Genomic DNA, 27,404 nt, shown 5'->3' with positions numbered 1-27,404 from the left:
ACACCATCTGTTCTAATGCTTCATATACCCTTGGATAATTAAAATGTAACCTGAGAACCACATCACCTCAAATAAAAAGAGTAGCATATCTAAAATTTGTACATCTGCAGTTAGAATATGCATTATCTATCTGGCACCCTTTCCAATCATATCTTACCTGTGACATAGAAGCAATACAACATCGCACTGCTCGGTTATAACTTTCCTCTTGTGAAACCAGCATCACTGCACTAAAATGTACACTTGAAACACCATCCCTTGCCTGCCACCAGATCAGCTGTCTTCTCTGCTTGCTTCACATACCTTTTATGACCATCCGCACTCCAGGCATTAAATCCACTCTCATGTACATCCTCCCGCTTAAGCCACAGTCGTCCCACAGCACGCATTATCCCCCGATCATCTGCCATGGACACTTCATTCTTCCCTGACTCAATAACCAATTGGAACAGTCTCCCAGAAGACATCATCTCATGCTGCAAATTCTTCCGTACTATCTTAAATAACCACAGTGCTTAATTACCGATCCTACCCACCCTTACTCCAACATGATGCTTCCCTTTTTTTTTTCACAATTGCTCCTGGCTTGTTTTTGTTTGTTGCTGTTTCTTTTGCTGTTCTGTACATCTGTTCTAACGTTGTCACAAGGATTAAAGCCCTCCCTTATGTAATGCCTCCAAACTTTAAGGTGAAAATAAATGAAATGAAATGAAATGTATGTCATAAAAAGATATAAATTGCCAGAATCAAGATTGTGGGATAAAACTGAACAAAGTTTGTAAAGACACCCTTGTATCAACTAAGAAAGAAATTTAACAAAAATTATGAGATATACAAAATTTATTGCCATCTAATAGGCACTATCGCCAAACAAAAATCTAAATTTTTCATTGGATACGTATTCCACTACAAAAATTTAAGTGCAAGCACCACAGTTTAGCGTACCGGGCTGCAGCCGCCGATGTTGCGGGCTGGCTTGCGTCGCTGTCGCTCTGAGAGTCAGTCCGATGAAAAGGCAGCATTCTCAGACTCGCTGCTGTTCGATCCATCAATAAAATCAGCTGCAGATGCTGCAGAATCATGAGATCTTTCATCTTTCGAAGCACACGCGACGCTCCCGGAGGTGGCCATTTTTGCTTCCTACTTTGACGATCGCTAAAATTCGAAGTGCATTCAAAAATTAACGTCTGGCAGGGAAAAGGCGAAACGCTTAAAACAACATTATAGTTCCCCTCCTTCACGTCCTATGGCGCAGAGTGTCCCTGAGCAACGCGGAAGGAATCGAAAGTGGCGTTTCAAACCATCGATGCCGGACAGGCCGCCAATGGAAACTGACCCTGTCAACCTTTAACAGGCGAACTCTGTCAAATGAGGCTGGCTTAGCAGGACTCTTTGAGGAACTATCAGACGTTGTTTGGGATATATTATCGGTCTTAGTGAGACTAGAAGAACTGGCGAGGTTTATACATTGCTAAATAACGGCCATGTCCTCTGCTATAGAGGTCTCCTAGATAAGAAGCAATATGGGGTAGGATTCCTAATCCATAAGGACATAGCGGGCAACAGTGACGAATTCTACAGCATTAATGAGAGGGTAGCAGTAGTCGTAATCAAACTTAATAAGAGGTATAGATTAAAGGTAGTACAAGCCCATGCTCCAACATCCAGTCACGATGATGAGGAAGTAGATCAGTTTTATGAAGACGTTGAATTAGCAATGAGAAAAGTGCAAACTCAGTATACTGTAGTAAGGGGCAACTTCAATGCAAAAGTGGGGAAAAAGCAGGCTGGTGAACAAGCAATTGGCAACTACGGCGTCGATTCTAGATACAACAGAGGAGAGGTGCTGGTAGAATTCGCAGAAAGGAATAAGCTTCGAATAATGAACACCTTTTTCAGGAAGTGTAGCAACAGAAAGTGGACCAGGAAAAGCCCTAATGGTGAAACAACAAATGAAATTGCTTTCATACTTTCTGCTGATCGCAGCATAGAGCAGGATGTAGAAGTGATAGAGGTAGGGTAAAGCGCAGTGATCATATGTTAGTGAGGGCTACGAGTTCCCTCAATTTTAAGACAAAGAGTAAAATTGGTCATGAAGAAACAGTTCAACCTAGAAGCAGTAAGGGTAAAACCGGACAAATTCAGGCTGGTACTTGCGAACAAGCATGCAGCCTTAGAACAGAGAGATGATGATGACATAGAGCTACTGAATGAAACCGTAACTAGGCTGGCATCAGAGGGAGCACTTGAAGTGGGAGGCAAGGCACCAAGGCAACCTGTAGGCAAGCTCTCCAAAGTAACAAAGGACCGAATAAAGAAATGACAAAGAATGAAAGAGTCCAACTTAAGAGATAAGGTAGAATTCGCCGAACTGTCAAAATTGATCAACGAGGCAAAAATAAGGGATACTTAAAACCACAACGTGAGAAAGACTGAAGAAGCTGTAAAAAATGGACACAGCCTGAAATAAGTGAGAAGGAAATTTGGCATAGGACAAACCAAGATGTATGCACTGAAAGTAAGCAGGGAATATCATCAGCAATCTCGAAGGTATGGTAAAATCAGCGGAAGAATTCTATGCTGACCTGTACAGTACCCAAAGGAGTCAGGATACCTCCATCAGAAACAATAATGAGCAGGATTCAGAAACTCCTCCTATAACTAGCAACGAGGTCAGAAGGGCCTTGCAAGACATGAAACGAGGAAGAGCGGCAGGAGAAGATGGAATAACAGTCGATTTAATCAAAGATGGAGGAGACATAATGTTTGAAAAACTGGCGGCTCTACATACGAAGTGTCTATCGACTGCAAGGGTCCCAGAAAACTGCAAGAATGCAAACATTATACTAATCCACAAAAAGGGAGACGTTAAAGAATTGAAAAATTATAGGCCCATTAGCTTACTCCCAGTTTTATAAAAAATATTCACCAAAAAAATCTCCTATAGAATAAGGGCAACACTGGACTTTAGTCAACCAAGGGAACAGGCTGGCTTCAGGAAAGGCTACTCTACAATGGATCACATCTATGTTATTAATCAGGTAATTGAGAAATCCTCAGAGTACAATAAGCCTCTCTATATGGCTTTAATAGATAACAAAAAGGCATTTGATTCAGTAGAGATAGTACCAGCAGTCATAGAGGCATTACGTAATCAGGGAGTACAGACCGTTTACGTAAATACCTTGGAAAATATCTACAGAGATTCCACAGCTACCTTAATACTACACAAGAAAAGTGGGAAGATACCTACAAACAAAGTTGTCAGACAGGGAGACACAATCTCTCCAATGCTATTCACTGCATGCTTGAATGAAGTATTCAAGCTATTAAACTGGGAAGGCTTAGGAGTAAGCATTGACGGCGAATATATCAGCTACCTTTGGTTTGCTGATAACATCGTTCTATTCAGCAAAACTGCAGACGAGTTACAGCAAATGACTGAGGATCTTTACAGAGAGAGTGTAAGAGTGGGGTTGAAGATTAACATGCAGAAGACAAAGATAATGATGAATAGATTGGCAAGGGAACAAGAGTTAAGGATCGCCAGTCAGCCTCTAGAATCTGTGGAGGAGTACGTTTACCTAGGTCAACTAATCACAGGGAACCCTGATCATGAAAAGGAAATTCATAGAAAAATAAAAATGGGCTGGATCGCATATGATAGGCATTGTCAGCTCCTGACTGGAAGCTCACCATTATCACTGAAAAGGAAGGTGTACAATCAGTGCATTTTATTGGTGCTGACATATGGGGCAGAGACTTGGAGATTGACAAAGAAGCTTGAGACCAAGTTAAGGACCGTGCAAAGAGCGATGGAACGAAGAATGCTAGGCGTAATATTAAGAGACAGAAAGAGAGTGGCTTGGATCAGAGAGCAACCGGGTCTAGCCGATATCCTAATTGACATTAAGAGAAAAAAATGGAGCTGGGCAGGTCATGTAATGCGCCGTTTAGGTAACTGTTGGACCATTAGGGTTACAGAATGGGTACCAAGAGAAGGGAAATATTGGTTGGCGCAGGAAAGGGCTAATTGGAAATCGCAGGGAGAGGCCTTCATCCTGCAGTGGACATAAGATATGGTGGTGGTGATGATGATGATGTGATGTTGATGAAAGAATTCCAGGTGGTCCAAATATTTCCGAAGTCCCCCCCCTCCCCCTATGGCATGCCTCATAATCAGATCGTGGTTTTGGCACTTACACCCCCATAATTTAATTTTAATTTTTAATGGCAAATTATCAGGCAGCTATATGAAGTAAGGTTAGTAGTTTAATCAGCTGCATAAACTGCTGTATGCATAAGCTTAACTTAGAACAACAGAAAGCTGTGCTAGTTGGTAAGGATTCATTACGCAAAAAAAAAGAGGTAAGGCGTGCAGACAGGACACAAGAGTAGAGAAGTTCGTGTTGTCCACTTCTCTACTCTTGTGTCCTGTCTGCATACCTCACCTCTTTTTTGTGTAAGCTTAACTAAATTAACAAGCACGTTGTCCCGCATGCACAGGCAGACAGGAACACTTCTCTATCAATGACCGCGGACACTTGCTTTCGGAAGCTGGCATGATGAAGAACGGCACCACAAAGCGGAATTCGCCTGCTGCTGTTGCCGGTCTTCATCATGCAGGCAGCAGCAGCGAGCGAATTCCGCTTTGTGCTGCCTCTCGCTTCAATGCGAACAAGGCACACGAGAACATCGCACAAGCAAAGCTATAAGCTATCTCGTGTCACCTAGCCTTTAAAGGGACACTAAAGGTTACTATTAAGTCAACGTGGACTGTTGAAATACCATCACAGAAACCTCGAAACGCTTGTTTCGTGCCAAGGAGAGACTTATTTTAAGAGAAAATGCGTTCTGAAGCGTCCGCGTACCTCTAGCGCAGTTCAAATCGCCCGCCCTCCGATCGAGGAGTACTGACATCATGGTCTCATAGTGACGTTGCGCCATCGGTGAGTAGAACGGCGTCCGCAGACGGCGCTACGGCTTTTCTGCGCACAACGCGAACGCGCGGCCAGAAACAGAGCCAAGACAGAGCCGACAGCAGAGCGAAAGCGGGAGTATGGTGGCTAGCGGAAGGAGAAACGAATTACGTCCCACATTACGTCCCACGGCACACGGAGAGTCCGTTTTCGTTAAACTATAGGCTGCGGCGAGCTCGCAGCGTGGTCGGCGTGGTCTGTGAGAAGCGACGAGCCTTTTCGCACTCGCAACAGGGCGTAAAAATGTGCGAATCAACGCAAAACTCGGCCTAGAAACGTGCTTCGCCACAGCCAGGGCTCAATACGACCCAAGCTGGCACGACCCAAATGTCGTTTCCCGCACCGCCACCAGGCGCCGCTACTATACCTCAAACTCCAGCGCAAGACGCCCATAAGCTGGTACTTCATTCTATGACGCTAACTTCGACGCTCGTCGCAATGGACCCTGACACCGACAGATTGGCTCGCGATGGTGGGCTCAACTTCAGCGATTTGAGCACCGACGAGCGCGACCTGCTGCTGAGGGCTCGCACTGCCGGCGTCGTTGCGTACTACGACGGCGGCCTCGACACCGGCTCTCCGGAGCGGGAAAGCAACGAGGGCTTCCCACGACATCACATGGACGTGGCATTCTCGCTGCTTGTTCCAAATGAAAGTTTCGCGAGCCAGCAGAATCCTCACAGCACGACACGATAACGAAACTACTGAAACTCCAAAGCGTGCGCGGTGCAGAGTCGAGCGCGCCGAGTCGAGCGAAAACGAAACCTTTCGAACACCCATATTACTGAAGGGTAACGTCAAAATGTTATTTTTTCTTAGAATCGAATAGACGTAGACAAGTAGCATTTTTTTCCGTCTTAAAATCGAATGAAATGATATTTTTAATACGAGTAGTTGAGTATTAGTAACACAAATTATGAGGAGTCCTTTCGTCATCGAGCTAGTACCGGAATGTCGCTGGGGGGTCTCAAATCGTGTCATGCATTTACCTCAATTTCTCGGTTACTAAAGCTCTGTTCGCGATTATATTGACGCCTTAGACATTCTAGAGCATTGCTCTACCACTTTAACTTGAGTTTCTGGTAACCTTTAGTGTCCCTTTAAACCTACCACATATTACTTCGAAGACAGGCCATGCCCGGCTGCGCTCAGCTGCCACAGCTGGAATAGAAGAGATGTGCACTAAAGTGCCCCACCCCCACCTCCTACTTGCGTGCACAAGAAGAAGCCACCACATCAAGCTACCATCCTTCTTGGCTCATCCTCGCAAGCTTTCTCTCGCACCTACAGCATACGGTGTGCAGCCATGAAGTTATTATGCTTGGACTTTATATGCAAGCTCACGGCGATGCCAACAGCAGAAATTAGCCTAGTCCATGTAGTTGCTATCACAATAAAGAAAACTTAAGTATAAAGAAAAACACATGGTATTTTGTGACCAAGTCTGCATGAGTTCTATTTATCTTACCAACCTATGGGGCTTCCAATAAAAATTCAAAGTTCACTTTTGAGTACAGCACTCACGTCTGTTTCCTTTCATCCTTGTGCCATTAGCACTTTTTTCAGCATGACATCAAGAACTATGCTAACTATTAACAAGACCACTGAACGTACCTTCCAGAAAAAATGCACACCGACTCGCATGTCCGGCTGTTAAGGACTTTTCTGAAAAGAAAAAAGAAAAGAGGTATGACCAAGGGAAGGTAAGCAGCTGTAATACACTTGCCTGAAGTTCAGTTCATATACAGAGCCACCACTATCACTGCAGATGGCAAGTGTCGGGTCATCTGTGAACTGTAAGAGACAATGGCTTGATCATGAGGGTGGCAAATTGTGGCAATAACAAATAAAAATGCCAGTAGTGACGCATAGGTATCTAATTACAGTGAATGAATTAATGAATATGTGTTGTTTAGTGGCGCAAGGGCCAGATATGGCCAAAGAGTGCCAAGACAGTGTTAGTGATTTCGCGGTAGAATGATGAGTTCTGAGAAGTTGATGTGATGTGGCTGTAAAGGGCCCTAAAAATAGTCGCTGTAAAGTGCGTAAAATCTACGTGCAATAAGATTATGACGATGACAAATGATGAGTACTATGAGCCTTACAGTGCATTGCGGAAGAATGATATGATATACAGAACATGTAAGATGCAAAAATTGGCTAGAGCACTATTGTCTCACCAGAGCCCTTGAAACACAAGGGCCTGGAGGCATGTGCTCTACAGTACGACTGTCCCAGCGACATCCTCTAAAGAGAGGAAGCGCTACGAATGTATGGGACTAATAACTTGTAAGACCACATCTCTGAGGAAACCTAGGACTATGTCTGTAATAAAAAGCGGTTCTGGACCGAGAAAAATTGGAGGATCAAGAGGAATGTGCTGCCGGTATGCTAAGGAAAAATGTCTCTTTCTCTCAGATTCAGCTTCCCGATACACCAGGAGGACATGGAGTACGGTCAGCCTCTCCCCGCATCTAACACAGGTTGGAGGCTCACTTCCAGTGAGTAGAAAATTATTGGTGCCAAATGTGTGTCTGAGACGACAGAATAGGACATCTGTTCATCGCAATTTTTCAGTAGAGGGAAAGAATACTAACTGCGGCTTTATCACATGGAGCTTATTATTTGTTTCCACGTCCCACATGCGTTGCCAGTGGTTTCGCAGTTTCTTTCGTAAGAAAGGCCTCAAATCTGTGACAGGCACCTCAACGGTAGGGTTAACAGCTTGCGATGCGATTGACGTGGCCATCTCGTCCGCCAGAACGTTGCCCTCGATGCTCCTATGACCAGGCACCCAGCATATAATGATATGCTCGTTAGATATGTACGCTTTACACAAGACGGTATAGAGTTCATTAGGTACTGGATTTTTGGGTGTATAGAGTTATATCAAGGCCTTCACGACATTTAGGGAATCTGTATATATCGCTGATTTTTGAAGTTTTGATTTTCTTACATGCTTCACAGCAGACAGTAATGCGTAGGCCTCGGACGTAAAGATACTTGTTTCCGGATTCAATACATCGGATTCTGAGAAGGATGGGCCGACGGCAGCACAGGACACCATGGCATTTGACTTCGAAGCGTCTGTGTAGAACTCTGCGCAGGAGTGCTTGTGTAGTATAGTGTCGCCCCCTGACAGATCTCTGTGTTATCATACATTTATGTTTCGTAGTAGTCTAACTAGATGGCGCACCACCCTTCTGTCATGTGACGAGCTTGGACCAATCGGGAGGTGTCATCTGGCATGTGAAGTCCTTTTTTGGTAATAAACGGCCGCGAGCCCGCTCAGTCCTAGTCCGGTTTTCATCAGGAGCAGTTAGCTCCGCGCCTCCCTCTCTTCGTCGGCGCTCGCCGCGCGTTCGCTGGGCGTGGGCCCCCGCTTGCCTGCCGCTGCCGACACATCTTATGGCGACGAGGATGGGATTCCCCGCTGCGGTTCCGACCGAAGCACCGGGAAACCAACGAGCTTCGTAAGTGAAGCGTCCCTTCCCGTGTCTGCACGGCACGCAAACGCCACCGACGCACTTGGCGTCGCAAGGCTTCCAAGCCTAGGCCTGCCCGACCCCTTTGTTCTTCATTGCCCCATTCCTGCTGCGAGCTCCGGCTTGTCTCCTGTACTGTCTCCTGCACGCTACCTGGCATGGCGTCTTTTATGGCGAACCTTCCCGTTTTTCTTGAAGTGCCCGGGCCACCGTTAATTCCATGGCATCGATGGAAAAAAATTTTTCAGGCCCACCTCGAAGCGGCCAGCGGTGGCGACTGGACGAACGCGCGACGAGCATTCGCGCTCGTCAGCGCTCTCGGGCGTGAGAGACAACGAAAGTACTTTGCAGACGAGGAGCAGGAAGCAGCAAGGCAGTTAACCGGCACAGCATCAGCGTCAAACGAAGGAGCAAGGCAGTCGACCGGCGCAGCGTCAACGTCAAGTGATGCGGTCCCACCAGCGTCAGAGTTCCAGAAACTCTTGCAGCGGCTTGACCGGCTGTTCGCCGCGTCAACAAATGTTCTGGCAGAGAGGCACGAATTCACCAGTCGAAGGCAGTTCGAGGGAGAAGGATTCCTGGAATTTGTGACCGCACTGAAGGAGAAGGTGGTACAGTGCAACTTCGGCACAACCTACAATGAGCGCGTCCGAGACCAAATAATACATGGGGAACGTCAGCGTTCGCGAAAAGTTATTAGCTCATGGCAAAACCCTGTCCCTGGACAAAGCAGAAGAAATTGGACACTCTTTAGAAGCCTTGCATCGAGCGAACCGCGCGTTCGGCTCCGAAAATGTACGAAGAATTGAGGTATTTCAACCTGGCGTTCCGTCGACAGGCCAAGATGACAGACTTCTTCCGGGAAGCTGCCAAGATGGCCGACTTCTTCCGAGAAGCCACCAAGATGACAGACTTCTTCTGAGAAACAGCCAAGAGGGCAGACTTCGACGAGAGGCCGCCAAGAGGGTCGACTTCTTCCGAGAAGCCGCCAAGAGGGCCGACTTCTTCCGAGAGGCCGCCAAGAGGGCCGGCTTCTTCCGAGAGGCCGCCAAGAGGGCCGGCTTCTTCCGAGAGGCCGCCAAGAGGGCCGGCTTCTTCCGAGAGGCCGCCAAGAGGGCCGGCTTCTTCCGAGAAGCCGCCAAGAGGGCCGACTTCTTCCGAGAGGCCGCCAAGAGGGCCGGCTTCTTCCGAGAGGCCGCCAAGAGGGCCGGCTTCTTCCGAGAAGCCGCCAAGAGGGCCGGCTTCTTCCGAGAAGCCGCCAAGAGGGCCGACTTCTTCCGAGAAGCCGCCAAAGATGGTCGACATTTCGTACATGGCTCCTCCGGGAACCGTGGTGAATGCGATCGGTGTGGCAGCAAGAACCATATTGCGTCTTACAGGAATTGTCCAGCAAGAAATTGGCGATGCAACGCCTGCCACACATTGGGCCTATTCGCTTCGGTATGTCGAAAGACCCAAACAGCGGTGCAACACGTCTCTTCCGCAGAGACGCTGTCTTCGTCAACTTCCGCAGGGCAGCCGTCCGCGTCTGTCTTGACGGTAAGCGCTTTTGAAACTAAAAAAAGATTTGCACGTTCCGGTCATAGTTAACGGCATCTCCATGCGACTGCTGGTGGATACGGGAGCGTCTGTGTCATTCATGACGGCCGAAGATTTTAGAAATCACTTTGGTCGACAGGACAGGCTGTCACAAAAAGTGGACTTGAGAAATTTCTCCAAGCAACGCATCGACATTCAAGGCCTGTTTCAAGCCACTGTCCAGTTTTACCATAAGTCATGCTCCGTCACGTTCCACGTAACGACTACAGGAACATCACTGCTGGGTTTAGATGACATCCAACGCTTGGGCATACAGATCGACGGTACGTCGCTGACATGTAGTCTACCATCGCTTCCTTCAGTACAGAGCCCCACAGGTGTGCCTCCAGGTTTTGATCACCTCTTCAGTGACGAGTTGGGTCTCGTCAACAACTTTGTGCACCGAATTCATCGGCAGCAAGATGCGAAACCAGTACCTTCAAAGTTGCGCCGACTACCCCTGGCTCTCCGTGACCAGGTAACAAATGAATTGCGACGTCTCGAGGACTGCGACGTCATCGAGCGCTTCGAGGCTTCTGAGTGGGTGTCTCCACTCGTGGTGGTGCGCAAGAAGGATGGAACCATGCGGCTCTGTGTAGATCTACGGGAACAGGACAGTCTTGTGCCTCAAGTTCAAGAAAGAGTCTTGCAGAAACAGTGGCAGACTAAACAGTACGTAGATAAACGTAGAGGTGCTCAGGCAACTTGTGTCAAGGTGGGAGACACCGTCAGAATTAGATTTAACAGGAAAGGATTTTTTAAGTACAGTAAACCTCGTAAAGTTAAAGCCCAGATAGGACCATCTATTTTTGTACTCAGTGATGGGAAGACGTGGCATGTGTCCAAGTTAACCCTAGTGATGAAGGATCCAGCAGGTAGTACATTGTGTAGAAGTGATAGAGACTTTTTGTACTCATATTCAAATCTGGATAGTCATTCCGATGGCTCGTCTGTAGTGACAGCGTCTTCTCATAGTTATAAGCATCAGCTAAGTAGTTCGTCTGACTGTATCGCTTCCGAGTCCGCACAGTAAGCAGTCGTCTCTGATTCCGTAGGGGAATCGGTAGCCTCCCAGGACTTGTTGGGACTTCGAGAGGAGCTTCCTGGGCAACCCTTCCCAGCTTTGAGCTACACCCACTTTCAATTGTCCAACCAGGGGGAGGGAAATAGTAGTGGGACGACTGGGTCTTCGAAGTTGACCGATACGCGTCGCAACCCCCAAAGTTCTTCTGAGGTACGCACACGTCCTCATCGTGACAGAAAACAGCCTCCGTGGCTCGATGATTATGTTTCTTGAGTGTAGAGCGTATTGCCGTCTTAGAAATGCCACGGCTAGGGGCCTCGCTGTGACATTTAGGAGACAGTTCACATTTTTCGTTCACACAGGTATAAAATGTGTTCCTTGTTGCGGTGCAGTGAGTCTTGTGCCGTGTTCCTTGTCGGATTTTATTTCGACTGACTGCCTGTGTTTTGGTGCCGAAGACTAGTGCGCGTGTGTGTGAACTTGGGCGGGGACGGACTGAATTTGTCGTGGACTTAAGGCGTGCCTTGTGTGCATCTGGTGCGTGTGTGTGTGAGCGTGGGGGGGAACGAACTGAATTTGTCCTTGGACTTAAGTGCGCGTCTTGTGTGCGCGTTTCACTGTATGCTTACTTTGTTTCCAGGGGGGGATGATGTATAGTGTCGCCCCCTGACAGATCTCTGTGTTATCATACATTTATGTTTCGTAGTAGTCTAACTAGATGGTGCGCCCCCCTTCTGTCATGTGACGAGCTTGGACCAATCGGGAGGTGTCATCTGGTGTGTGAAGTCCTTTTTTGGTAATAAACGGCTGCGAGCCGGCTCAGTCCTAGTCCGGTTTTCATCAGGAGCAGTTAGCTCCGCGTCTCCCTCTCTGCGTCGGCGCTCGCCGCGCGTTCGCTGGGCACGGGCCCCCGCTTGCCTGCCGCTGCCGACACAACAGCTTGTGCTGGTGTTCTAGGAAATACGTTCGGATTTCGACCTCTTGTGTGTGTTTTGTTACTTCTAAAAAGGATATGTCACATTCTATCACCTGGCACTCCCAAGGTGGTAACAGCTTGGTTGGATGGATTAGGCGAAGCTCGAGGAGTGGGACATGCATTTCATCACTAAGCTCCCTCACACGAAGCAAGAAAGGCTGTCTTACAGAGGGACGGTTATGGAAAAGTGTAGTACACGTCATATCGTTAACAGTGTTAAAACATAGATGTTGATGATTGGGGTGTATTTTCAGGAAATATGTAAGGCTGATGTAAGTTCTCTGTAGATGGAGTGACCATTCATTTGATTCCGCATATAAGCTTTCAATAGGGCTTGTCCTGAAAGCGCCAGTGGCTATGCGGATACCTAGATGGTGGACAGGATCTAGAATCTTTAGTGCGCTCAGAGTGGCAGAGTTATAGACCACAGCACCATAGTCCAATCGTGATCGAATTAGGCTCTTATGAACATTCATCAGACACTTCCTGTCGCAACCCTATGTGGTGTGGGATAGAATTTTAAGTAAGTTCATTGTCCTTAGACATTTTTCTTTAAGATATTTAACGTGCTGAATAAAAGTAAGCTTGGAGTCAAGTATAATACCTAGACATTTGTGTTCTTTCTTGATAGGTATTTGATGTCCACACAGTTGAACACAAGGATCTGGACCTCTCTTTCTAGTAAAAAGAACGAGAACTTTTGTGGGGGTTGATTTTAAATCCATTTTTGTCTGCCCACTTGGAAACCTTGTTCAAGCCCTGCTGCACCTGTGCCTCGTATACTGCGAAGTTACAGGATTTGAAGCCAATTTGAATATCGTCCACGTAGATGGAATAAAGAATGGCAGGTGATAATGAAGCACAAAGCGTGTTCATCTTCACGATAAAGAGCATACGACTAAGCACACCTCCCTGGTGTACACCTGTTTCTTATGTGAAAGGTCGGGACAATACGTTGCCGATTTTCACACGGAAGATACGATTCAACAAATAGCTTTCAATTATTTTCAGCATATTTCCACAGATGCTCATTCCTGACAAGTCTCGCAAGATCTCGTAACGCCAAGTTGTGTGATACGCCTTCTCCATGTCAAGGAATACTGATAAGAAAAATTTTTTATGTACAAATGCATCACGAATATATCCTTCAATGCGTACAAGATGATCTGTTGTTGACCGGCCTTCTCTCAAGCCACACTGATAGGGATCAAGTATATTGTTGAGTTCAAGGAAATGTATGAGTCTGCGATTAATCATTTTTTCAAAAAGCTTACACAGGCAGCTCGTAAGAGCTATCGAGTGATAGCTTGCCGCCAGGGATGGGTCTTTCCCCTGCTTCAAAACAGGAACCACAATTGCTTCATTCCATGTGTGTGGAAGGTATCTGGCAGCCCAAATAGTGCTGAAGAGTGCGAGTGGTGTAACTTGCGTGTCAGTGTGCAAGTTTTTGATCATGTCATACATGACTCGGTCAGGTCCCGGTGCAGTGCTCTTGCATGAGATCAAAGCAGCTCTCAACTCAGCAATATTGAATGGCCGGTTAACATTTCGTCGTGTCTGCAGCTACGTACGAATGGCTTAAGTTCTTCTATTTCTTTGTATTTAAGGAAAGATTCAGAATAGTGTATTGAGCTCGACACATGCTCAAAGTGTTCCCCAAAGAGAGTCTGCCTGGTCTTGCAAGGTATCCCCTTGGTCGTTCACCAGAGGCAACGGATGGATTTGTTGCCCTAGTAGCTTTCTCAAGCTATTCCACAGTTTTGCCTCCTGCATGTATGAATTAATGCCAGAGAGGAACCTCACCCACCTTTCTCTCTTTGCCTGACGTCGCATTTGCCTTCCCAGCAATTTAATTTGTTTAAAGTTAATTAGATTTTCGGCATTAGGCGATCTGCGCAATTTGCCAGATGCCTTGTTGTCTCTTTCGCGCCTCTCTACAGTCTTTGTTCCACCAGGGAACACGTCTTCTTAGTGAACCACCATTTGTCCGCGGGAGAAACTTTTCGGCTGAATCAATAATAAAAGTGGTAAAATATGTAACGGTATCATCTACAGTCAAATTATTTACAAAATCTGGTGGTAAATAAGATTATTCTTTAATATGCTCCCAATCCGCCGATGCTAATTTCCATCGAGGAATATGCAGAGGGTTCTCATGCAGAGTTATCAGGTTTAAAATTACTGCAAAGTGGTAACTTCCATACAATTTATTGATCACGGACCATTCTAGGTGAAGCAGAAGAGAAGAGCCAATCGCTAGATCTATTGCTGAATATGTGTTGTGTTGGACACTGTAATACGTCGGCTCCTTCTTATTAAACAGGTAAACACTACAGTGCAGTCCACTTATAATGATACCACATATAACGATATATCGGTTATAAAGATGGGTAGACATGAGAGTGTCATTTTATGCATTAGGTCTATGGGGAAAAAAACCATTTATAACAATAGGTTATTCACCGCATATCAGATATAACGATCAAAATTTTGCCATCTGGACGGCGTTTTCCGTGCCAAATAATCATAACATGTGCGTTGCTTAGTTCCCTAAAACGAACAATGTCGAGACGAGGCGCTGCCTGCGCACCGGAGAGTACCTGAGTAGGCGCAGCACGTCACAAGATGGCGCTAGCTGCTTCATGCGCGTCGGCCAGTCGCTCCGAAAGAGAGAGAAAGAAAAAAAAAGCGCCAAGCAAAGCGGTGCGGCGTTGCCCGTCCCATACTCAGTCTCTGTCTCTTCTCGCGATAGCAGGCTAACACCACCGAAGCTGAGTACCTGAGTAGGCGCAGCGCGCCACAAGATGGCACTAGCTGCTTCATGGGCGTCGGCCACAGTGGCTCCGAAAGATAGAGAAAGAAAAAAAAAAGCGACAAGCAAAGCGGCGCAGCGGTGCCTGTGCCACACTCAGTCTCTCCTCGCGATAGCAGGCTGACACCACCGAAACAGCGTGCAACCAATGGTACAACCCAGAGGCCCAGTTCGAAGATGGCGCCGACAAAGCACAAAGCTGTGTCGCTTGACACGAAGATGGATATTTTGCAGGACTCTCGACGCAGCTTCAAGGTGAGTGCCCTCGTGAAGAAGTATGAGCTCGCCCGGTCGACGATATTGTTACGTGTAGCTGATGTACAAGTCTATTTACAATATATCTACATGTAGACAAACGGTGGCAAGGATGCCGACACTATATCAAGCGGTGGCCACGTCGTCTTCTTTCTCCTCGGTGCAGCCACACTGTGGCGGCTGTTCCGTAGCATCACCCCCGGCAGTAGAAGCACAGTCCCGGTGCTTAATCTACACATCCGCGGCGAAAGGTGTGTGGTATGGCTTTAGTCTCGCCACGTGAACGATGTCACTTGCAGCCGACGATGACGCTGAGAGGTTGGCGGGGATGACTTCTTACGTGACATCGGTCACTTGTCGCACCACACGGTATGGGCCAGTGTAGCGTGACAGCAGCTTTTCGGAAAGGCCCATATGTCGAATGGGGGACCAGAGAAGCACCAGAGAACCCGCAGTAAATTGTACGTCACGATAATGGCAATCATAGAGGTATCTCTGATGCTCCTGCGAGGCCTCGAGACGGGTGCAGGAGAGCTGGCGCGCGTGGTTGGCGTGTGCAATCGCGTCGCGGGCGTATTCAGTGGCTAAACGTGTGGCCGAGGGCAACAAAGTGTCTAAGGGCAACGCGGGTTCTCGGCCATAAGGAGGTAGAATGGTGAATAGCCGGCGGTGTCGTGATGCGATGAATTATACGCGAACGTCACATATGCTAAGTGAAGACCCCAGTCGTGGTGGTCGGTCGCGACGTACTTCGATAGCATGTCGGTGATGGTCCGGTTGAGGCGCTCCGTGAGGCCGTTGGTCTGTGGGTGGTAGGACGTGCTGAACTTGTGCTTAGTCGAGCAGGAGCGGAGGATGTCCTCGACGACTGCCGACAGAAAGCTGCGGCCATGGTCAGTGAGTAATTGGCGTGGGGCACCGTGCACTAAAATGATGTCATAGAGCAGAAAGTCAGCAACGTCAGTAGCACAACCTGTCGGGAGGGCTCTGGTGATTGCGTACCGCGTAGCATAATCAGTAGCGACGGTGACCCATTTATTTCCGGAGCCCGAGAGAGGAAACGGTCCAACAAGGTCTAGACCAACACGGAAAAAGGGTTCCAGTGGGATGCCGATCGGCTGAAGACATCCAGCTGGAGGTGTGGAGGGCTTCTTCCGGCGCTGACAGGGCTCACAAGTGGCAACGTAGCGCTGCACGGAGCAAGCAAGACCCGGCCAAAAGAATCGATGGCGTACACGGTCGCATGTGGGCGAGACGCCGAAGTGTCCGGCCATGGGAGCGTCATGAAGTTGTTGGAGGACAGTCGAACGCAGGTGTGATGGAATTACGAGCAGAAGGTCATGGCCGTGTGGATCGAGATTGCGGCGGTATAGTGTCCCTTCCTTAAGGAGAAACATCTGGAGTCGTCGCCAGACGTTGACTCCAGATGGTCGATGAGGGCTCGTAATGAAGGATCGCGGCGTTGCTAGTTGCCGATTTCAAGCAACTGGGACACAGAGAAAACGCAAGCGATGGTGTCCGCATCCGCAGGTTCGTCGACGGGGTAGCGGGACAAACAATCGGCATCCTGGTTCAAGCGTCCCGTCTTATATACCACGGAGAAGGTATATTCTTGCAGGCATAATGCCCAGCGAGCGAGTCGTCCCGTGGGGTCCTTGAGTGAGGATAGCCAGCCGAGCGTGTGGTGATCAGTGATGACACAGAAGGGGCGTCCGTACAAGTATGGAACTTCGCAACAGCCCACAAAAGAGCGAGGCACTCGCGCTCTGTGATTGAATAATTGCGCTGGGTGGGTGATAGAAGTCGGCTGGCATAGGCTATAACACGGTCATGTCCATGCTGGCGTTGTGCTAACACTGCTCCTATGCCGTGACCACTGGCATCAGTTCAAACTTCCGTTGAGGCAGACGGGTCAAAGTGGGCCAGAATTGGAGGCGTGGTAAGGAGAGTAGTGAGCTGCAAAAAAGATGCGGCATGGTCAGGTCCCCAAGAAAATGGGGCGTTTTTCTTCAAGAGGTCGGTAAGGGGACGTGCGATAGTCGCAAAATCCTTCACAAAGCGTCGGAAATATGAGCACAGCCCTACGAAACTACGAACGTCCATGGTAGACTTCGGAACAGGAAAGTTCGTAACGGCGCGAATTTTGTCCAGATCAGGTCGCACGTCTCTGGCGTCCACGAGGTGTCCAAGGACGGTAATTTGGCAGCGAGCGAAGCAACATTTTGACGAGTTCAACTGGAGACCAGCGCGACGGAACATGTCAAGAATCGCTGAAAGACGGTCTAGATGCGTGTCAAATGTGGGTGAATAAACGATGACGGTCGTCCAGATAGCACAAACAGGTGGACCACTTGAACCCCTGAAACAAAGACTCCATCATCCGTTCGAAGGTGGCAGGCGTGTTACAGAGACCGAAAGGCATCACCTTGAACTGATAAAGGCCGTCAGGGGTAACAAATACAGTCTTCTCTCGGACCATGTCGTCGACGGATATCTGCCAGTAGCCGGACTGTAAGTCGATAGAAGAAAAATAGGTGGCACCGTAGAGGCAGTCGAGAGTGTCATCAATACGTGGCAGAGGGTACACGTCCTTTTTTGTGATTTTGTTCAAGTGGCGATAATCTACACAAAAACGCCACGTGCCATCCTTCTTTTTGACGAGTACGACGGGAGCAGCCCAGGGACTACAAGAAGGCGCAATAATGTCCTTTTCAAGCATCTTTTTGACTTCCTGTTGGATGACAGCTCGTTCAGATGCAGAAACACGATATGGACGTCGGTGAATAGGGTTCGCATCGCCAGTCTTTATGCGATGGGTCACGACGGACGTTTGACCTAAGGGTCGATTGTGAAAGTCAAAAATGTCGCGATAGCCTTCAAGAATGCGGCAAAGAGCTTCAGCTTGAACAGGTGTAAGGTCAGAGGAAACCATCTTCTCAATGTCGACTTCAGTACCGTGCGATGACGTCACGGTATAGGCCACGGAGCAAGAAACATTTAGGAGTGGAAACTCCGCTGTTTGCGGCGACCAGAAAAGGTCACAAGCCCGCGGAGCCGTTATCGTCCTGGCGGCCTGGAAAGAAATTACCGCCGTTGAGAGTGCGCCGGGGCCGCCTGCCTGGGCACTGCATTTTTTTTTTCGCTGCGGCTTCTACGACGCGCCGCATGGCGCCGCCACTGTATACGGCCCCGTCGACACATACAACAATTGTGACCTTATCTAGTCGCCCACGCTCGCTCGCGCTGACGGGAGTTTCACCTCCTAAATGTCTTACTCCATGGTATAGGCTGAGCTGTGACGATCTTCCACTGTGAATGGCTGGATCTCACCATCCTGCAAAGCGCTAATTATACCCAATGAAATCCCCTGAGGCAGAACTTGCGCGGTTAGCGCGAAATTGACAAGGGGAAGGCAGGTGCGGTTGCCAGTAATTGTCAGCACCATGTGCGGCACGGTAACACCATGTGTAAGTATAACGGCCGGAAATGGTGCGACCACGTAATTACCGTCAGGTACAGCAGTGAGGACAACAACAACAAATCGACGTGTGTCACAGATTGAGGTGGTAGGCGAATAAAATCCATGCAGCTCAAACGGCTTGGAGGCGGATCCACATGGTCGGCAAGAAGAGGCAAGTCAAGGCGAAGTGAGCCGGCCGAACAGTCAATGAGGGCAGAATGATTGGCAAGGAAATCGAGACCGAGAATGAGTTCGTGAGGGCAATGCTCGATGACGGTGAAGAGAGTGACGGTTTGTCTCTCAGCAATGGTGAGGCGGGCAGAGCACATGCCAACAATAGCGACAGTCCCCGCATCGGCGACTTGTACAACTCGGTCCGGGGCGGGCGTCAGAACTTTCTTGAGCCGACGGCAAAGAGCAGCACTCATAATGGACACATGCGTCCGGTGTCAATCAACGCGCACACAGGAACATTGTCGACGAGAACGTCCAAAAGATTCTTGTTCGTGGGTAAAGTGAAGCGAGGATTTCGTGCCAATTTCGTCATTGCAGCTTCACCTCCAGAAGCTGCACTGTCTAGTTTTCCGGTCGGGGGTGCGGCGAGTAGGTTGGAGAAGGAGCACGGCGTGACGGGGGCGAATGAGATTGACGACGGGACGGAGAAGGCGAGCGAGTGTAGCGGGGTCGTGTCAAAGGTGTCGCAGGGTCAGATGATGGAGCGGGCATAGAAGGGGCAAAGGGAAAGGATGCGCTAGAGGGGCGAGGGTGGTAATCAGGAGAACAGCGCACCGGAGAAGTCCAGCGGCTGCGGCAGTGGCGAGCAACATGTCCTATGCATCGGCAGTTAAAACAGATCGGCTTGTCGTCCACGGTTCGCCATTCGGAGGGGTTGCGCTGTCCATAAGAGGAGTAAGAAGGGCGCGGTGGGGACGTGCGTGGAGAAAGAGGTTCCGAGCCTAAGGAACGAATGGATTGCAGGCCGACATTGGACAACTCTTGACGGACGACGGCCTGGATCAAGGAGATCGTCACCGGAGAATGATCAGGTGACGGGAACTAAGGGGCCGCTGGTTGTGCCGCTTCAACCTCACGACGAATGATGCGGGTCAAGTTGTCACATCGCGACCGCTGGTGGAAGAGGTCGTCACAGGATGACGTAGCAGCTGTGTCGGGAAGTCGCGTGATGTGCTGGGATACCCGGCGGCTTTTAGCATGCTCAAGACGGCGGCACTCCTTGAGGATCGTATTGATGCTGGTGACGTTGGTAAACACCAGTAAATTGAAGGCGTCGTCAGCAATGCCTTTGACGACGTGATTTACGTTATCATCCTCAGACATGGTCGGGTCAGCCTTGGCACAAAGGGCCAAGACGTCGAGAATGTAGGACACGTAGGACTCGGTCGACGTCTGTACACGTGTGGCAAGGGCTTTCTTGGCATTGACTTGATGACCGAAGGGATTGCCAAAAAGGTCGCGGAGCCTCTCTTTGAAGAGATCCCAGCTCGAGATCTCTTCTTCGTGAGTCTGGAATTATGCAAGTGGAGCTGCGTCGAGGTAGAAAAGAATGTTCGCAAGCATAATAGTCGAATCCCACCTGTGACTGGTGCTGACACGTTCGTATAAGCGGAGCCAGTCATCAACATCAGGACTGCCCACTCCGTTGAAAACACCAGGATCCCGAGGGGGGGAAAGGGCGACGTAGGTCAGGGCTGCAGGCGGAGACGGTTGCGTAGATGAAGTGCCGCCAGCAGGAGCTGAAGTTGCACTGTCGCCATTGCGACCGCTGCGAAGCTCCATGACGGGTACGGCGAACGTCCACCTCCACCAAATTAATGTTACGTGTAGCTGATGTACAAGTCTATTTACAATATATTTACATGTAGACAAACGGTGGCAAGGATGGCGACGCTATGTCAAGCGGTGGCCACGTCGTCTTCTTTCTCCTCAGTGCAGCCACACTGTGGCGGCTGTTCCGTAGCAATATCAACCATGTTGACAACCGGGAGCACCGCGATTGTGAAGGCAGGAGCTATCAGCGACCATGCCGATCAGCAGTTAAGGGTTAGAGACCCTTTGTACACCGATGTTGAAGAGGCGCTTTGCCAGTGGTTCATCACAACCCGCGCGCATAATGTGCCTATTAGTGGGCGAATACTTGCCACCAAAGCGAAAAACTTCTGGGACGTCCAAATTTTGAGCCTGGGAGAGGCTGGGTTCAGCGCTTTAAAAAGCGGCACGGAATCGTTTACAAAAATGTGGTAGGGGAAGCAGAATCTTTGGACATACAGGCAAAGCAGCAGTGGCTGCAGACAAAGCTGCCCAGCGTGCTGGAGCGCTACGCGGATCAGGACATATATAATAGCGATGAAACTGCTCTGTTTTTTCAAATGTTGCCGTCGAAGACTCACGCTCTTAAAGGAGATCAATGCCCTGGCGGGAAGCACTCGAAACTTAGGGTGACCGTGTGGCTGTGCGTTAGCATGGACGGGAGCCATCGTCTCAAGCCTTTCATGATCGGGCAATCGAAGAAGCCAACGTGCTTTAAGAATCAGCACATCCCGGTCCGCTATAGCAGCAATAAGAAGGCGTGGATGACCTGCGACCTGTTTGAAGAATGGTTGCTCGAGTTCGACAGTATAACTGAAGGCCAAGGAAGAAAAGTAGTGTTGCTACTTGACAACTGTAGCGCACACAGCGTTAACCCGAAGCTAACATCTGTGGAATTGATGTTTCTGCCTCCGAATACTACGGCAGGCCTGCAGCTGTTGGACGCCGGCGTGATCGCCAACTTTAAAGTCCTGTATCAGCGGCGAATGCTGGAGTGGCTAATTTTAGCGATTGACCGCGCAGCTAATGGCACGTTGGGTCATGCAGACAGGCCCCCTGACCTGAAGATCAGTCTTTTGAAAGCTGTGCACTTCGTTTATGGTGCATGGTATGAAGTGAAGCAGTCAACCATATACAATTGCTTCAAAAAGGTGGGCTTTGTGCGTCAGGACGAACTTCCCCAAACCACTCAGACCAACACAGTGGAAGCCACTGACATAACCGAGCTCTGAGAGCTCGTTCCTACTGGTGACACAGGTGGTGCGTCGATGGAGGAGTTTTTGACTGCAGATAGTGCTGCCTCGTTCTGCGATGAGGGCACCGACGAGGCGATCACCGAAGATGTGCTGTCTCGAAAGACGGCAAAGTTGTGCGACGGTGACGACGGCAGCAGCAAAAGTGACGAGATTGACAGTGGCTCCTTGACCCTGACCTCGATGTCCACGCAAAGTGTTCTGTCGTCAATCGACTCCTTACTTGATTTTATGCATGCTAAAGGACTGCCACCAGTGTTCGCGCGGCAGCTGGAATCCATGCACACCGCGGTTGTGAAGCTGAAGCTGCTGCAAAAGCAAGTGCAGATTTCAGACTATTTCAGCGCGCCTAACCCTTGACACGGTCACTGGCGCTAAAAATAAAGTTTTTTTTTCACAGCCTACTTTCTACATCATCTATACTTTAGAGCCAGTAGCGAATTCGAGTTCGGAGCTGCAAAGGTATGTTCCGCGTTTTTTATTTTTTTCTAATAACCGCAGTTCAGTATAGCGATCATCGGTTATAACGATCATATTTTCGTCTTTCTCGATATCGTTATAAGTGGACTGCACCTATAGAGGTCAAAAGAAAATTTTCATTTAATCGACCTCTCGCGTCGCATCACGAATCTCCCCAGATCGTGCCGAGGGCATTAAAATCACCCATGAGTATTTAGGGGTCAGGAAGCTGATTAATTAGGTTATGGAAATCGTTTTTCTTTTCAGGTGATAGTTAGCCGGTATGTATAAAGAGCGCCCAGTCACCAGTTTGTTAAAGAAGATTGCCCTAACCGACACGGCCTCAAGGGGCGTCTGGAGGGCGATCTGTTGACAAGCTACAGATTTATCCACAACTATTGCAACACCGCCGGAGGCACTAGCCTCGTTGCGGTCTTTACGATAGATTATGTACTGACGTAAAAAGTTTGTCTGTGTGGGTTTCAGATGTGTCTCTTGAACACACAGCAACTTGGGATTGTGTTTGTGTATTAGTTCTCTAATGTCGTCGAGGTTATGTAGTAGTCCTCGTACATTCCACTGTAGTATTTGTGTTTCCATTGTGATAAATGTGTTCGGTGCTGTGTGTTTAAGAGATTAAGATTAGTTCACGGGCCCTTTTGAGGCGCCGTGACAGGAGTTTTGCCTTTTTTGGAGTGGTCGAGAGAACCTCGCCGCTCCTTAGGCGCTGGCTGGTCCTTATGTCCATCGGCTCTTAAGAGGCGCTGGACACGCGCTCTTCCGAGCGCTTTGTTTGACGTGAAGGCCTCGGCACGTTGGATGAGACCTTTGAGTTTACCTGCCTGGAGGTAGATGGCCCCTTCTGCTGGGTTGGCGTAGCAGTGCTAGCTGCAGCCGCCGGGGGGGGGGGGGGGGGGTGGCATCACTGTTGCCTCACTGGGTGTGGGTTCGACAGCCGCCGAAAGCCTTTGTGTTGCTGCCCCCTGACGCGTCACATCGGCAAAAGTGTTCTTGGGCGGGTAGGATACCTGCCTGCGTACCTTCTTGAAACTTATATTTTCCTTTACTTTAATTGTTACAATTTCTTTTTCTTTTTTCCAGGATGGGCACGACCGCGAGTATGCAGCGTGCTCCCCATCCCAGTTTACCCAGTGGAGAGAGTTCTCACAAGCTTCAGAGGTGTAGTCATGGGCACTACATTTCACACAAGTTTGGTGGCCTCGGCAGCTCTGCGAACTGTGGCCGAAACGCTGGCATTTCAAACATCTAACGGGATTTGGTACATATTGCCTAACATGCAGCTTAATGTAACCGGCCTCAATGGACTCGGGCAGGACACTTGAACCAAAGGTGAGTATTAGGTGATTGGTTTCAATTTCTTTACCATCCCGCCTCATCTTAATTCTCTTGACAGTGACAATATTCTGTTCATTGAAGCCCTCCAAGAACTCGGCCTCTGTCAGCTGAAGCAAATCATCATCAGAGACGATGCCACGGGTGGTGTTCAGAGTGCGGTGTGGAGTTACTGTCAATGGAACATCCCCAAATGACACTAGACTGGGCAACTTTTCGTACTGTTTCTGATCATGCAGCTCTGAGAGGAGATCACCACTTGCCATCCTTCATGCCTTGTAGCCTGGACCAAGGAAAGGACTTGGAAACTAGAAAAGGGGAGATATTTCATACTTTCTTATCTGATTTTTCTGAGTGAATGACATGATATTGCGGAAAGTTCAGCTTTTGACGTCCAAAGAACTGGAACCCATCTTCGGTGCACCCTCTTTTCTGAGGGCGATCAGGAAGTGGAGGAAAGGAACTTGCCATAGAAATGTGTAGTTTTCGGCAATAATACCAGCCACCCACCATGGAGCCCTACAAGGGGACGCTACAGGAGATGTAAAACAGGTCCTGGAAACACCAGCTGTACGTCATCACTATAACCAAATATGAAATAACCCAGGTTGGCTATTCACACAAGGTTAACTCTTGCTGCCTGGAAAATTGGAAGGGAAGCCAGGAGAAGACAGGAAAGATGGAAAGCGAGAAAAAGACGAAGGTTGGAGCGAGAGAGAGACAGGAAAGGACAACTACCGATTTCCCCCGGGTGGGTCAGTCCGGGGGTGCCGTCTATGTGAAGCAGAGGCCAAAGAGGTGTGTTGCCTCTGCCGAGGGGCCTTAAAGGTCCAAATAACCGGCATCGGCTCAACCCCCAGGATCCCCCTTTCCCCAGACACGGCTAAGCAGCGCACGGCTACACGCAGGATGGTCCAACCCCCGTGTGCTCGGGTACGTGGTGTCACAACACACCAAACGCCTGCTGACGTAGACGCCCCTGCGGGGTCTAATTAAAGTGAAACCTCATTAAACCGTAGTTGGCCAGAGCTCGGAAAAAGTATGTAGTAAACGTTAGTGCTGCTTAACCGAAATAGCATGAGATCGCCCACTTACCTGTCAAAAGCCGAACTCGGAGAGAGTGCAATGAAAGGGCAAAAACATGCAGTATTTATTCACTTCGTGGGACAAAAATCCGTTATTTTCGTTTGATGCCGCAGCGGCCTAGCAGCGATGCCGGCGGCCTCAACCTTACTGAAGCCAAGAGCCAGCTTTTCAGCCAGCCTTCTTTTCTCGGCTAACACTCGCATGGCAGATTCCTCGCTGGCACTGCATATTCTCCGTGCATGGGGGCGGTAGCGCTGCACAAGACGCAGGGCGCCTTTTTCATTGCAGGGTGCTGTTCTCGTAAAGACGATTGCATTCATGAGGCTGAAGTAACGCGCTGCTTCTGTCACTGTCGGGCCTGAATCACCCGTACTGTCGCTTTCCGTGTCGTCTTCATCACTATTGTTAGGGGACACTTCGGCAAAAGAGGCAACGATGGCGAAAAGTCGGACCTCACAGCAGACATCTTTTCGCGGTTGCAGCAGCGCTACCGAGCAACTTCTTGGCATTCCAAATGCCACACACACTGTAGACAACGGTAGATCCCTGTCGTGTGCCAGCACCGACTTCTTCGTGCCACGTTTAATGGCCCAAACGATGTCAAATTTTTCTTCCATGCTGAGCACCCGGTGTTTTTTCTCCAAGCTTCAGCATGACACGAGTCCTTGCTTGCACAACGCCGAAATGATGATGATGTGGTTTCACACGCAAACACACAGGGCGCTTGGAGGCCGTTGTTCCGATCTCTGAGGCTTGTTGCTCTGACGGGCCACCCAATGAGGACAACGAACTGCCGTGATTGCGCAACGAAAACTGGAAACACAACATGTTAACCAGTACGTACGCAATAAGTTGGTACAGTTTATATGGATACAAAACGCATAATTTTCAATGGCCGCTGAGTCAGGGATTTGACTTTACTACTTCTAAAACGAAACTATTGTTTAAGCGGGTACGGTTTAGCGAGGTTTTACTGTACCACCAAACAGTAAAAAAGTACTGTAGATAGTACTATTGGTTGTGTATTAGTGATATTATGTTATTGATACTATTAATAGCATAAAATCTTCTTCATACTTCATACACTTCATACAATAACTTCATAAAAAGTTGGCCATGTTTTCCTGCATGCCCCAAACCATGTACTATGTACAGGCTCGTCCACTCTTAGGGTGAACACGGCTCACCGTGGCCGCGCTCCGCGGGGCGCCAGTGCGTCCGGCGCGGCGGCGCATCGAAGCGAAGCGGCGCAGGCGCACACGGACCTCGGGGAGGCGCTTCGCGTCGTCAGCTACAGCGCTGGAGCGCGCCGCTCTGGCTTTGCTGCAATGTACACTTCGCTAGACCCAGGTGACTGAGCGACCGAGGCGGCGTGGCGGGAAGGCGCACTTCACTTACTGGAGCATTTTCCAGCTAGTTCGGTCTACAGCTTGTGAACAGCCTGCTTAATCAATATACATTAACAGAAACAAGCTTATGACCACATAAATCACTTAGCATGTTTTTATAAGTGATGACGGTAAAAATACGGTCATTTTTTCGCGCTCTTTATCAGGCTGGGGCGTAGAGGCGACGCTTGATAGTCGTGTCAGAGACGTCACCCAGCGAGAGGCTGTTCTTAATTTCCCGAGCGATAAAGGTCGGGTTTGCACCAGCCGCCGCAACAATGGTCATGTATTCAGCTTCAGTGGTCACTGTTTGCCGGGCTTTACGGGGAGCATCCACAATTCTTCCATCCTTCTTGTAAGCTTGGACTATCCGATTCACAGTTTTCAGTGGCCCTTTTGTCATCTATGATATAACGCGTTGAGAATAGTTTTGTAGGCACAGATCTACAATGCGTCGTCTTTCTTTTTCCGGTACCCGCGACATAACCAGTTTCCGAAAGTGCACCGGGGAAATAAAATCCTGCACTGTTACAGCGTTTCTGTCGCCGAAGTGCCCCGGCAACCGACAACCGAACAAAATGGTATTCATCATGCAAGTCGATAGAAATGCGTTTAATGGAAACACCTCTGGTGTCTTTCGATTTGACGAGTCATCCCAGAATATTTAACTCGTGAGCGGCCAGTCACTCACTTGAGCAGCCGTTGGCTGCACCACATCACCATATTAAGCTAAAATGGAGTAGCATGACCTAAGCAAAAAAAAGGGGGGAGGGGGGGCTCGGCGGTAGATCCGGCTGACGCCCATGGTCAGTTAAAGAGTAGACTGGCCCGAACGTAGCAATCTGGCTTGGGCCGGGCTTGGCTTTTACAAATGTCGAGCCCGTTGGCCGACCACCGGCATGCTGTCGGCAGACGACACCGGGCCGGCCTCATGACCGCTGGTTTCATTATCGTGGCCACGTTCGTCCAACACACGGACCGGCCACTTCCCCATGACGGCAACAGCTTTGCTTGTTCAAGGCAAGGGTTCCTGTGCCGTATGCATATTTGAGTTTTACCTACTCAGCCTCGCCACCCCCCTAACCCCTAAAGAAACAGAAATCAATTCCTCCTTTTCTCCAAATTTATCCGATGCCCCCCTATATGGCGTAACGCAGATGCCATGTGCCGCTTCGGGAGGCATACCGCACAATTATATTCTAGTGAGAATATACATATGACCGATTCCGAGGAAGTACTGAAATGAAATACAAGCGAGTAACGACTTAATTACCCGGCAAGACGTAATTTAAGCTAGAAAACAGACATGTAGATTATAGATTTCCCACTTCAATTACGCGGTCGGGCAAGGCATGACTGTCCCAACGTGGGAGCGGCCCGCAGCGCGCTGAGTCGAGCACCTCAGGACCTTATTAAGGTTTTGCATCCATTCATCCATCCATTCGATTACCTATTCAAAACGGACAGAA

General features: G+C 49.0%; 1 protein-coding gene across 11 annotated transcripts in view; it reads right to left on the bottom strand.

The window, feature by feature from the left end:
* Positions 1–27,404, bottom strand: part of Vps8 (vacuolar protein sorting 8) — a 947,651-nt gene that overhangs the window by 758,188 nt on the left and 162,059 nt on the right. For 8 of the 11 annotated variants that reach the window (XR_012825005.1, XM_075677146.1, XM_075677136.1 and 5 more), the window contains exons 8-10: positions 6,700–6,773; positions 6,594–6,644; positions 946–1,155 (exon numbers count right to left, since the gene is read on the bottom strand). Coding sequence is in view for 10 of the 11 variants with exons in the window: in XM_075677146.1 (XP_075533261.1) it covers positions 946–1,155; positions 6,594–6,644; positions 6,700–6,773 (335 nt within the window). In the remaining variant the exon portion in view is untranslated. The remainder of the gene's footprint in view (positions 1–945; positions 1,156–6,593; positions 6,645–6,699; positions 6,774–27,404) is intronic. The other 3 variants (XM_075677138.1, XM_075677144.1, XM_075677145.1) reach the window with 3 other exon arrangements.

This window comes from Dermacentor variabilis, unplaced genomic scaffold, assembly GCF_050947875.1.
Source record: "Dermacentor variabilis isolate Ectoservices unplaced genomic scaffold, ASM5094787v1 scaffold_12, whole genome shotgun sequence".
Taxonomy (NCBI): Eukaryota; Metazoa; Arthropoda; class Arachnida; order Ixodida; family Ixodidae; genus Dermacentor; species Dermacentor variabilis.
Note: the sequence above shows the minus strand (reverse complement) of the source record. Positions and strands in the feature narration are given on the sequence as shown.